This window comes from Lepidochelys kempii, chromosome 5 (genome assembly GCF_965140265.1).
Source record: "Lepidochelys kempii isolate rLepKem1 chromosome 5, rLepKem1.hap2, whole genome shotgun sequence".
In the NCBI taxonomy this organism is placed as follows: domain Eukaryota; kingdom Metazoa; phylum Chordata; order Testudines; family Cheloniidae; genus Lepidochelys; species Lepidochelys kempii.
The window spans coordinates 57,288,786-57,300,937 of NC_133260.1; the positions used below are offsets into that span (position 1 = coordinate 57,288,786).

The 12,152-nt window shown below is 40.6% G+C and overlaps 1 protein-coding gene across 16 annotated transcripts in view; it reads right to left on the reverse strand.

Annotated features, from left to right (window-relative positions):
* MEF2C (myocyte enhancer factor 2C) overlaps positions 1-12,152 on the reverse strand; it is a 144,000-nt gene that overhangs the window by 35,490 nt on the left and 96,358 nt on the right. For 15 of the 16 annotated variants that reach the window (XM_073344443.1, XM_073344440.1, XM_073344441.1 and 12 more), the window contains 3 exons: positions 10,548-10,691; positions 3,322-3,508; positions 618-665 (listed from right to left, as the gene is read on the reverse strand). In XM_073344443.1, coding sequence (XP_073200544.1) covers positions 618-665; positions 3,322-3,508; positions 10,548-10,691 — 379 coding nt within the window. Of the gene's footprint in view, positions 1-617; positions 666-3,321; positions 3,509-10,347; positions 10,486-10,547; positions 10,692-12,152 lie in introns of all 16 variants that reach the window. The other variant, XM_073344453.1, reaches the window with a different exon arrangement.

The window sequence follows — 12,152 nt, forward strand, 5'->3', positions numbered from 1 at the left end:
ATTCCATAAAGCAATTAAGTAAATGTTCAAAGTTAAATACTACTGGTGTTTCACTGCAATTTTTGTAGCTCAAAATCAATACAAATGGCAAGTGTAACTTAGTACATGTAACTTAGTACATGCTGAACTGCTTTGCTGAATAGGGGTGGAGTTAAGCATATGATTAAAATGAAACATGTGCTTAAGTGCTTGGCTGAATCAAGGTCCTGATAAGAGACCCAATCCTAAAGTCATTATTCAAGCTTATATTCACTGTGCAAAATCCTGGTTCATTGAAGTGAATGGCAAAACTCCCATTGATTTCAATAGGATTGGGATTTTACCCATTGACTTCAAAGGGAGATTTGGCAGAATAAGGGCTGTGTGATTGGGCCTAAAGATTTTTACAGAGAGACTTTAGGTTAAAAGGAAAAACTTGAGGACACTCTGAATGTGGAAATCTGTTAAGGGTGTGGTTTTGCTCCCATTGAAGCTGATGGTAGAACTCCCATTGACTTGGCAGAGGTGAGCTCTTATTCTGAGTATACAGGTATTTTAAGACCAAGCCTATGGTAATGATCTGTTGTGGTGCATAACACAAAATAATATTATGCAACATAAAATGCTCTTCTCGTTACCTGCACTGGTGCCTGCACCGGTTGTGAGGTCCCCACCCATCAGGCCACCTAGGAGTTCAAATAAAATAGTCAAAAGGAGACTGGCTAAAGGTCAAACATTTTAAACAATATTAACATGTTTTCTCTCAGATGACCTGTTCCAATGCCCACTGAAGTTTCTGGACATCTTTTAATCGACTTCAGCGGGCATCGGATCAAGCCCATAATCTTAAAACTGCAAAATGCCTTTGGAAGGTTTTACAGCTAACAATATTTGTGTCATGATGTCATGCAAACATAAAAATATGTGCAATACTTTATAGAAACTGACACTTTCCAGAATTTTTTTCAAGCTGACATAGTCTAAGAAGCATCCTTATATTTTAAAAAAATCAGACTAGCCCTGATTATACTGGATTATTTGAAAAAATAATTATTTCATTGTTAATTGCATTAGAAAAGCCAAACGTGATAATTCTGCATCGGGTTGGTGCCAGGCAATGACATATTGCAAGTAGCTCTACGAACAAATTAATGGTAAAGAATGATTGTAACACATTTGTGTAATTGTTGATTATAATATTCTTGACCCTTTTGCAGACATTCGTTCTGTAGATTTATTTATTTACTTTTTTCCTTGGGCTGGAGACCTTGTATGCTTCTTTGAACTCTGAATGCTTAAGGCTGACGTTGCTTCAGACAGATTGAGGGTTGTCTACACTACGAAATTAGGTCGAATTTATTGAAGTCAGTTTTTTAGAAATCAGTTTTATATATTCGAGTGTGTGTGTCCCCACAGAAAATGCTCTAAGTGCATTAAGTGCATTAACTCGGTGGAGTGCTTCCACAGTACCGAGGCTAGAGTCGACTTCCGGAGCATTGCACTGTGGGAAGCTGTCCCACAGTTCCCTTAGTCTCTGCTGCCCATTGGAATTCTGGGTTGAGATCCCAATGCCTGATGGGGCTAAAACATTGTCGCGGGTGGTTCTGGGTACATATCGTCAGGCCCCCGTTCCCTCCCTCCCTCCATGAAAGCAAGGGCAGACAATTGTTTCGCGCCTTTTTTCCTGAGTTACCTGTGCAGACGCCATACCACGGCAAGCATGGAGCCCGCTCAGCTCACTGTCACCGTATGTCTCCTGGGTGCTGGCAGACACGGTACTGCATTGCTACACAGTAGCAGCAACCCATTGCCTTGTGGCAGCAGACGGTGCAATAGGACTGGTAGCTGTCATCATCATGTCCGAGGTGCTCCTGGTCGCCTCTGTGAGGTCGATCAGGAGCACCTGGGCAGACATGGGTGCAGGGACTAAATTTGGAGTGACTTGATCAGGTCATTCTCTTTAGTCCTGCAGTCAGTCCTACTGAACCATCTTATGGTGAGCAGGCAGCTGATACGGATTGCTAGCAGTCCTATTGCATCATCTTCTGCCGAGCAGCCATGAGATGTGGATGGCATGCAGTCCTTCTGCACCGTCTGCTGCCAGCCAAAGATGTAAAAGATAGATGGAGTGGATCAAAACAAGAAATAGACCAGATTTGTTTTGTACTCATTTGCAAACATACCCTCCCCCGCCCCCCGTCTAGGGGACTCATTCCTCTAGGTCACACTGCAGTCACTCACAGAGAAGGTAAATCTAGCCGTGTATCAATCAGAGGCCAGACTAACCTCCTTGTTCCAATAAGAACAATAACTTAGGTGCACCATTTCTTATTGGAACCCTCTGTGAATTCCTGCCTGAAATACTCCTTGATGTAAAGCCACCCCCTTTGTTGATTTTAACTCCCTGTAAGCCAACCCTGTAAGCCGTGTCGTCAGTCGTCCCTCCCTGTGTCAGAGCAACGGCAAACAATCGTGCATCTGAGTTGAGAGTGCTGTCCAGAGCAGTCACAATGGAGCACTCTGGGATAGCTCCTGGAGGCCAATACCATCGAATTGTGTCCACAGTACCCCAAATTCAACCCGGCAAGGCCGACTGAAGCGCTAATCCACTTGTCAGGGGTGGAGTAAGGAAATCGATTTTAAGAGCCCTTTAAGTCGAAATAAAGGGCTTCATCGTGTGGACGGGTGCAGGTTTACATCAATTTAACGCTGCTAAATTCGACCTAAAGTCCTAGTGTAGACCAGGGCTGAGTGAATGATCCTAATCCCCATTTATCCTGCTCAGAGGTGACCCCGAATCATCACCAGCATGGAAAGCAACCTTTTGTTTACACACTTCAGCTTGGAGATGGCCTACCATTTACCAATCAATGAGCTTGTGAATACATACAGAATCATAAATGTTGTATTTAGCCTCTTAACTGATGTTTAAGTAATTAGAGGCCTATTTTACTTTCGAAGATAAGGTTGCCCTGATCACACTTAATTTTTCAAATTTATGAAAAACAGTGCAGAGGCTTTTTGCATGACACAAGTAGATGAGCTGCCTTTTTATGTAACAGCAAATTGTCTGCCTTTCATTCTTTATTGATTTCTTCATTCTTAGCCAATACTCAGATGTTTCCAGAACATTATTTTCAGGGCTTTATTTTATTTTATATATCTGGGTTAGAAACCGCATAAGCTTTTTCTTTGATTACTTTAACACAGCAATTTTGGGCACACTGTTATGACTGGTAAAAGAGACTCCTGCTTCTCTGCGTACAGTTTAAAGTGATAGAAGATGCACTGGTACTCTGATAATAAAGAACATTGAAAGAAATGGGATTTAATAGAACCTACCTGTGTTTCCTGCACTCGGAGGCCGATGTGTCACACCAGGAGACATGCTATTTCTCTGCAAAGAAGGGTGGGCCAGTGGCAAAAGGTTGGGGTTACCCAGCGAGCTGACTGGGTTATTGTATACCAAACTGTTGTGGTTGGACACTGGGATAGAAACTGGCATCTCAAAGTTGGGTGGCGGAACAGCCTGTACAAGCAAAAAAGGGAAACAAAGACAAGAATAGTACAGAAGCACAACAGTCTTCAAGTACAGTTACTCTATATTTAGTTCAAATATTTTGTAACTGGTGGTTAAAACATTAAAAAAAAAAACACACCCTAACAATCAAGAGAAGAATTTAAGGCACTAAGAAAGGCTTTTACAAATGGCTTTACAAATCATGATTCAATATTCCTTTCCTGCAGCTTGTACATCTCCTTTGTGAGTATTGGAAGGTTTTTTTCTCCACTTTGTTTAAAACAAAACCCCACTTCATTAGACTTCATTTTCCTTCTCTTCCATTCAGGGAAGTCATAATTGTTCATTTGTGATATCTTAATCTGGTGTCACAGATGACTGTAAGATCAAAGGTACATGATTATGATGACTTCATTTCATGGAGAAAAATGAGAAGGGATGGAATGCAAGGGAGAAAGCTTTTAGTTTCAGCATGCGTTGCTTTAGCAACCAGAATCATGTTAAAGGCACAAACAACTGAATTACTTTTTAAAAAAAGTTTTTCCTTAGTCTGGAATGGGCTTTAAAGAAACAAAGTGCTCCCCAAGGACATATCAAACCATAGTGTAAAATATACATATCCAGGATCCTTAACTGACAGTTCTTTTTTTGTAATGCCTTTTCATTATGCTTTTATCTTCATTTAAAAGTAATATCCTCTTTATATATATATATATATATACACACAGTAATTTTCATCCTGAAGGATCCCTTTAAATAAAGCAAATTGGGCCAAGTTATGCCTCTTATTACTCTAAACAGCGTGGAAGAAGGAGAGAAGGTGCAGTGCCTGAGTGGCAGTGCCAAGAAACATTTATTAGACATTTAAAAAGCACAATCTAGTGTTGCCAATTCTCATGATTTTCTCATGAGTCTTGCTTGTTTTCTTAAAGCCGAAGGTTCTGGAATTATGTGGACACGTGAGAATTCCTGTTTTTGTTTCTTAAAAAAACAACAAGTTTTCAGTCCTCTTGGTTGCAGAGAAAAACTTGAAAATGTGACCTGAGTGCATCCTAAAGGTTCAAAAACTAGAAGCAACTAAGAGGAACCCCAAATGTATTGTTTTTTTAAAATCTCATGGGTTACAAGCCAAAGTCATGAGTTGGCGGGGGGAGGGGGGGGAAGGGGGTCTGACTCAAGATCTTGGAATGCTTGGGCCTGGTAATACACACCTGGGACCTGGAGTCATTGTGATGAGAGATGTCCATAGTGCAACAATCCAGTTGTGCTGGACAGGGGATACATAGCCTTGTCCATGTCCCACCCATAAATACATCCTCTGGGGCTGGCTATTCAGTTCTGCAGGCAGTGCTAGCTCAATGCCCTGCTTTGTGTACTAGAGCAGCAGTCAAATTATGGCTGCCTTACGCTCCCTTTCCCTTGTCTCACCTCTCAGGGGAAGTATAATTCAGGCCTAAATATACAGGAATCATTTTACTTACCACTGAAATGCAGCAAGTGAATAATAGCACACAGCAAGATTTCAGTTCAGGGCAGGATGCAAAGGACATGTGACATGAGTACCTCCAGACTCTAGGTATAATTCAAGGTGTTAATTTTGTTCTCTAACATGGTCTGTGGCTAGGGTCCTGGCTTTAAAAAGACTGCCTCTGTCTCCTCATGCTGCCATGACAGCTGAGCGCAGCTGGGGTACTCGAGCTAACTGACCCCAGATTAAGTGTCTAGGGCCAGCTGGCAGGGCATTCTCAGTGGGGAGCCCTTGACTCTGGAACTAACTTGCCCTTTGCTACAACAGAGCTGAAGTCTGTTTCCCTAACAGTCAATTTTCTGAAGAGTTTGTTCAAGGAGGTGGTTTAAGTCTGTGTGGAAGAGAGAACTATTTTGAGGAATATCCTTCTCCTATTTTTAGTGGACAAGAAGCAAAACTGTATGTTTACATTCTGTATCTGGCCCTTGAATTGTACTAGATAGCTTGTATTTCATAAATAAAAAAGATAAAACAAATAAATACATACTGAAAACTATAACGGATAAATACCATTAGAGTGCTCTGCATCACATTTAGAGACAAGGTGCTTTCTGTGTGCAGCACCCTAACCTGAATTGTTATGTTAATAACCAAAACTTTGCCTACATGTATAATTTTTCCTGCAAAAGAAAGTTTACAACACACACAACACAGATTAGCTTCTCAGAGTGTGTTATGACTGTAGGCCCGATTTCTTGGAAACACATAAATAGTAGGTAATTCAAAACAGTATATGAGTAGGTAGATATGTTTAGAAACACAATGGGTGAAATTCATCCCTCCTGGCACAAAGTCCAAATAACAGCGGTTTGGGAGGGGAACTCCCTAGGATGGAATCTACCCTCCACAGCACAGAGGCAGGCCATTAGGCTGCAAGATTAGCCTCTCTTCCACAGATATTTCAGCCCATGTGTTGCATTGATGGCTGCTGTCTTTCCAAAATGTTTTGGCCCACGAATCCATGTCAAGGTGGATCCATTAGCTACACTTCCAGCCTACTGCTAATGAGTTGACTAGGAGCCCCCTATCCTGGCAGCATGTTTAGGAGGTGTGGCAATTCCCCTCCAGGCTCAATCTGCTCACTTCTCTAGCTCTGTTGGGTCCAAGCAACACTTAGGGGCTTACATGTGCTCTCCCGCAGTTCAGAATTTTGCCCACTGAGTATGCAGAATGATCCTGTCTGCTTCACCTTTGCTATGATACAGACAAAGCCCAAGCTGCTGATCATGGCTACACAGCTAATGAGCAGTGTTCATTCCTCTTCCCCTTTTTTCCTTTCCTACCTCCTTAATCCTTACCTCTGCTCTCAATTAAAATAAGCACCCAACTAAAAATATGACTAACAACACCGTGCCAATTCTTCACCAGATTAATTTGCTTGTATCCTCATCTCCTGCTCTTTGTCCATTTGTGTCTTTAGACTGCAAGCCCCTCAAGCCAGGGATTGTCTCTGTTCTGCACAATGGGTCCCCGATCCTGACTGCTGCTTTTACTACTGCTACTATACTACTGTACAGACTAATTATCACCGAAACATATGAGCACTGCCAAAGCAATTATTAGGTCCTCCTTTGTCCTTCTCTAAAGGCATTCTTAGATGACCTACAGAATTCATATCCCTCATTAGTAGATGTACATATTGCAGCTGGCTTTGCATGCTTTTATGTAGTTTGGATACTGTAGGGCTAGTTTAGAGCACACTTTGCATGCAGTTTGGCTATGGTTAGGTTGTTTACTCGGTGCTTTTATATGCAGTTTGGCTATGTTAATGCTGGAATTTTGTTTTATTCCTTCTGCAGTCAAAATATATGGGACATAAAAATCAGTAATGAGTTGGGTAAACTGTGGGGTCCTCCTGGGCATCACGGCTGGCTGTATAATATTACACTGCAGAACCAATAACAACCTGCTGCAAATTTGATTCTCTGGTTCTGGCTGCCTAGAACTTCTGTTTACAGACACAAATTTTCTCGGCTGGGCTGTGCAGGACCTGGTACAGATCCCCACACCACTTCTGGTGGTGAAACAAGGGTTAGAACATTCCATGGTATCATTAGTTCAGCCTTAACTGATGTGCATCTGTGCATCTGATATACTTCAAACATGTGGGTGACTTTTACATATTGCTCAACTTTGCCCGGTCTTCGTTCCATAATCAAATTGCGTGTTAAGTTGATGTGAAATTTCAAATGGGTGAAATCACACAACGTTGAGCTAGAAATTATGGTCACAATTTCTTGTGCTAAATTTTGCTAAAGTTTTTTGCCAATTTCAACCAGGACTTACCACTACATACATTCAGAGAGAGAGATTCATAGATGCTTTCTAGTGGACTATTTCTGTCCCATATGCTTTCAGCACTCTTCTAATAACTACAAATAAATATATAATTATCATCAGATGTTTTAGAATCATATAAATACGCATCCCTGAAATATTCTGTGGAAATATTATTGGCCTTTTTCATTAAGAAGAAAAGCAAAGTTTCTTTTCATCTGCAGTATTTTTGTTTAATTACAAGTCCAGGAGCAGGCCTAACCTTTGCCTTACATTTTTCTAAGCCATGATTAAATGGTTTGACTTGTTTTCACTCCCCTTCCACCCCTCCTCCCCCAGTTTTGCTCCTTTTCCCACCTTCCTGCCTGCCTTTTGTAGGCCACTTCTTCAGCTGATAGAAATTTCTGAAGCTCCACTGAATTCACTGGAACTATGCTGATTTACACCACCCGAAGATCTGGCCTTATATTTACAAATCTCTGTTATGGATTAGCTATGAACTCCATCAGGCCTATTAGACATTGGCTTTCACTGGGAGGGATGGCGCTTCCCACTGCACAAAGGGAGACTGTCTGCTGCTATTTTGTTTCAAAGGATATATCTCCTGCATGCTGGTCCTGCTCTGCAGACCAGTGTGGAGGGTGAGAATTGAGCCATTTGTGGAGAGGGAGTGTCCCTCGTTTGCATAGAGGGAGCCATCCTTGGGCTTGTAGGGCTGCAACTGTGTCAGATCTTTGTGTAGTGTGTGCACTGGAGGAGTGGGACACCTTGAGGATCTTTCTCCTGAGCATCCACATCAGGGCATGTCAGAATCCTGCCATATACATAATCATGGTAACACCTGCGATTCTATAGTGCCTTTCCTCAGAGCATCTCAAAGCCATTTCACAAAAACTAATAAACTGCACCTCTCAACATCTTTGGGAGGTATGTAAGTTATATTATATCCAATACGCAGTTTAGGAAACTACAGTAGAAAGAAGTTGAGCCAAAGAAATAGTCAATGGCAGAGCTGGGACTATAATGCAGGAGGAGAGCTGGTGGTAAAATTTTTCTTCAGTGTTTTGAATTTTGATGAAAAAAATAGACAACGTTTTTGTGACACTTTTGTGAGAAAATTTCATCCTGTGTTTTTACCTGCGCTAGTGAGGATTTCTCTTGGTCACTGTTGCCTACTCTTGTAAAGAGTTAAAAAGCTGCCAGGATCGATGCCCAGTCAAGAGTGAATTTTTTAGGATTGCAAAACTTTAAACAGTTACAGAGATATGGTGCTTTGGAATAACAAAACCAAGTGGCACATGAGCTCACAGCCTCTCGAGGAGCATGTGAAACTCAGTTCTGTACATGAGGAATGAATTACTTGAGGGATTTTGGTTTCTGGAATCAAATCCCATTTGATCAAGGCCTCTGTCACCTGGGGATTTGATCAACCAGTATCCATCATCTGAAAGTGGAAAGGAACTGCAGTGGGCAGGATTTTTACCAGGTAAAGGACTAGAGATCTGAGTTAATAACTGACTCAATAAAGCCATCACTTTACCAAAAAGATCTGTGTCAAGTCTTTTAGCAAAATCATGGTGGCAATTTCAAAGCTCTCTTGCTGACAAATAGAATTCGACAGAGGAGAGGAAGTAGGAAGGTGGGGGAGGAGGGAAGGAAATATAAGTGTATATGTATTCAATTAAATGTTGCATACACATGTTAAGCATTTTTAACAATGTGTTCTAAATGAATATTTGTCCAATTTAAAGCTATTCCAAAGATTTGCCAAAACATGGTTTTACCAGAGACACCAGAACAGCTCATTCAAGTTTTCCTTAACTCATATGAAAAATTCTTTATCCAAGAATTGTTTCCAACTGAAACAATATTTAAGTTGTGAAAGAAGAATCAGAAAATTCTTAAGGACAAACGTCTCTCCAGTTTGGACATCAGCTTTTGCATATGCAACGGATTGTTCTGACTGCAAAAGAGGCCTATGCTTTGAGGGACATAAAAAGCTCTTTGTATCCAGCCTTCCAATTTGCATGTACACATTTAGGTTTTGCATATGCAAGATGGCTGCATGCTCACTTCTGGAGGTGCAATCAACAGAATGTGCAAACACTAACGTGCAAATTCAGATGCTTGCTTGAAACTGGCTAAAAACGTGGCTGTACATGAAGATAAATACTCTTTTATTCTGTTTATATAGCTTGCTTCTCTTTCCTATACAAGGTGTGTTGGATTTAATCAAGGATTTCGGAGCTTTTGTCAGTTTGTATCACAAATGTAAAGTTATTAAACAGTTACAATACTTACTTTTTTTCTGTATGTGTGTACAAACAAAATAGCACATGCAGAGTTATTTCTCTTACGTATCTGGCAAGGCATCTGACTGTTAGAAATTTTGACTTGGTTAAAACAAAATTTAGCTCATGTTAAAGCATTAAAAGAAATGCTGATGAGGTCAAAGCAAATCCTCTGATAAAGCTGTAAAATCACCCCAGCACACAAACATGTCTGAGTCCTACCATTAGGCTCTCATGCAGGCTGTTTCTCTGCAGCGAGCAATTAGCTGTAACCCTTCAGTGCTGTAACTGAATTTAGCATTGAGGCTTAAGAACTGAAGTGACATGTACAAAATGCATTAGCTACTATATATAAAAGAATTTCAGTTCTACATCATTTTTTCTATATCACCACAGAAAGTATTCTGTGGGTTTGTTAGCCTATCCACAAAGAAAGATTTCCATTGTTATTTTCTAGATATAATTTGGGCAAGTGGTGTGGTAAACAGTTCTGTAAATCAAGTGAATATAATGTATATATGTATATTTCACTTCCTTCCGTAGGTTTCACCTATAGGAGGTTTTGACTATGTGTCAAATGAAGAGAATTCAAGAGAAAAAAGATGTTTGTGATTTTTTTCTATTTGATTCTATGGGAGGGCCATTAAAGCCTGTTTCTAGCTTAAATGCTCTCAATAAGAATTCAGAACTGAAAGGGTTAAGGTATGTTACTGCAGCAATCAGCAGACAGCCATCTAACCTTTGGTACTTACAGGTATTTTATGGCTCTTGATCATATTATCAAATTCTTCATTAATTTTTTTGTATTTTTCTTCAGTGCGTGGGGTGAGAGCGTAAGAGGAGTCAGGATCGGGGCTTTCACAGCCTTTGTTTTCTTTCTTGTTCAACGCCTGCCAGGTTCAGAGAAATATCAAAAAGTAAAAAAAAAATGAAAGGAGCTCAGAGTACTTACACACAATCTTTGCCTGCTGATCATTAGATCAATATCTTCATTAAGTTTCCTGTACTTGTCCTCAGACTCAGGGCTGTGACCTACTGAATCGTCTGCATCGGGGTCTGGACTGTCACAGCCATTAAGTCCTTTCTTTCTCAATGTCTGAAATACATAATTTGGAAAGTTCAAACCTTGACACAGGCTGCAAGAGAGATTCAGGGGTGTTACAGTGCTGCAAACTGCACTGTGGTTGGAGACTGCTACATTTAACATTAGGCAAAGAAAGTGAATACAGATCTGCCAGGTCAACGCTAAAGGGCCCCCCTTGCCAGTGGCAAACGGGCGACCATTCTGACCTCTTCCTTCTGAAATCAGAATCAGTCAATAAACTATGGGAGTAAGCAATCTGATAAAGTGTCTTGTGCTACAATACATACTTCGCACTGTAACTGATCATGTTTAAGATGTTCAATGTGCAATTAGTTTCAACACATAACCTATTTATGGATTTCAAATGTATAACTAGAGACATCAAAACAAGAATACATTTAAATTGGAGTATTGCAATGTTTCCCTCCCCACACCCCAACTCCAAAAAGGAACAGAAGGAAGAAATACAAACTTTGCACACAGATTTAAAAATCTATGCTCTTGACAGAAGAAGGAAGAACATTTAAATTAAATCCTTGATTTGAATTTTACATAAAGGATGACACTAATGGTGCCCTGCCACTCCTTACTCTTGATAGGACAAAGGGGAAGAGGACATTGCTTATGCTACTCTGATTAAGAGCTACTAGGCATTGTGTTTGCTTTTTGTTGACTCTAATTACAGTGCTACTGATATGAAGTGTTGAAATTTAATATACAGGGAAATACACTGTTAAAACAGATGCTGACTGAAAAGTCAAAACATATGAGTTTAAGGTTCAGCAGCTCCAGCAACCTTCATAACTCTGAACATCATCAATGAGCTAAGTAATGGTGACAAAAACCATCAAAAATTACACAACCCGAGTCAGCAACTAACAATTTAGCATGAACGCCTTGCCTCAAATATTTTTTGTTAATTGGTCGACCTGGATGATCATAAGGGAAGAGTCTCTTGCCAGATTAAATTGAAAATATTTCAGAACCAGACCCAGGTGAACTGCAAAAGCAAGAATACACAAAACCAACCTTCATAGGTTTGCTCAGATTTTGCTTCAACAGTCCCTAGAGCAAAAGGTTTTCAAAAGTCTTCCATTTGGATACCCACAAACATTACCAGGCAGCTACTTGTGGTGCATTTTGTGTTTAAGCCTGTTCCTTGGGGGAGGGGGAGAGGGAGAAGGAGAGGCACCTGGCATTCGCATGTCGCTAATTGGCTGAGCTTGACCCATGTGATCAGGAGAGGCAGCTTACTGCAGATACAACTGTTTTCTTTGGTTTCTCAGAGTGCCTTCATCTTACTTGAGCTCTCTGTCCAGCTGGAATAGTCAGAATCCCCTAGGTCTTTTTGACTATGGCAGTGACCTGGTGCATTATTGCCTTTTGTATTTCCCTCAGCTACTAGAATTGATCATTATTTTATATTTTGGTTCTCATAATAATTATATCCCAGTCTTAGAAGGTCTTGTTGTA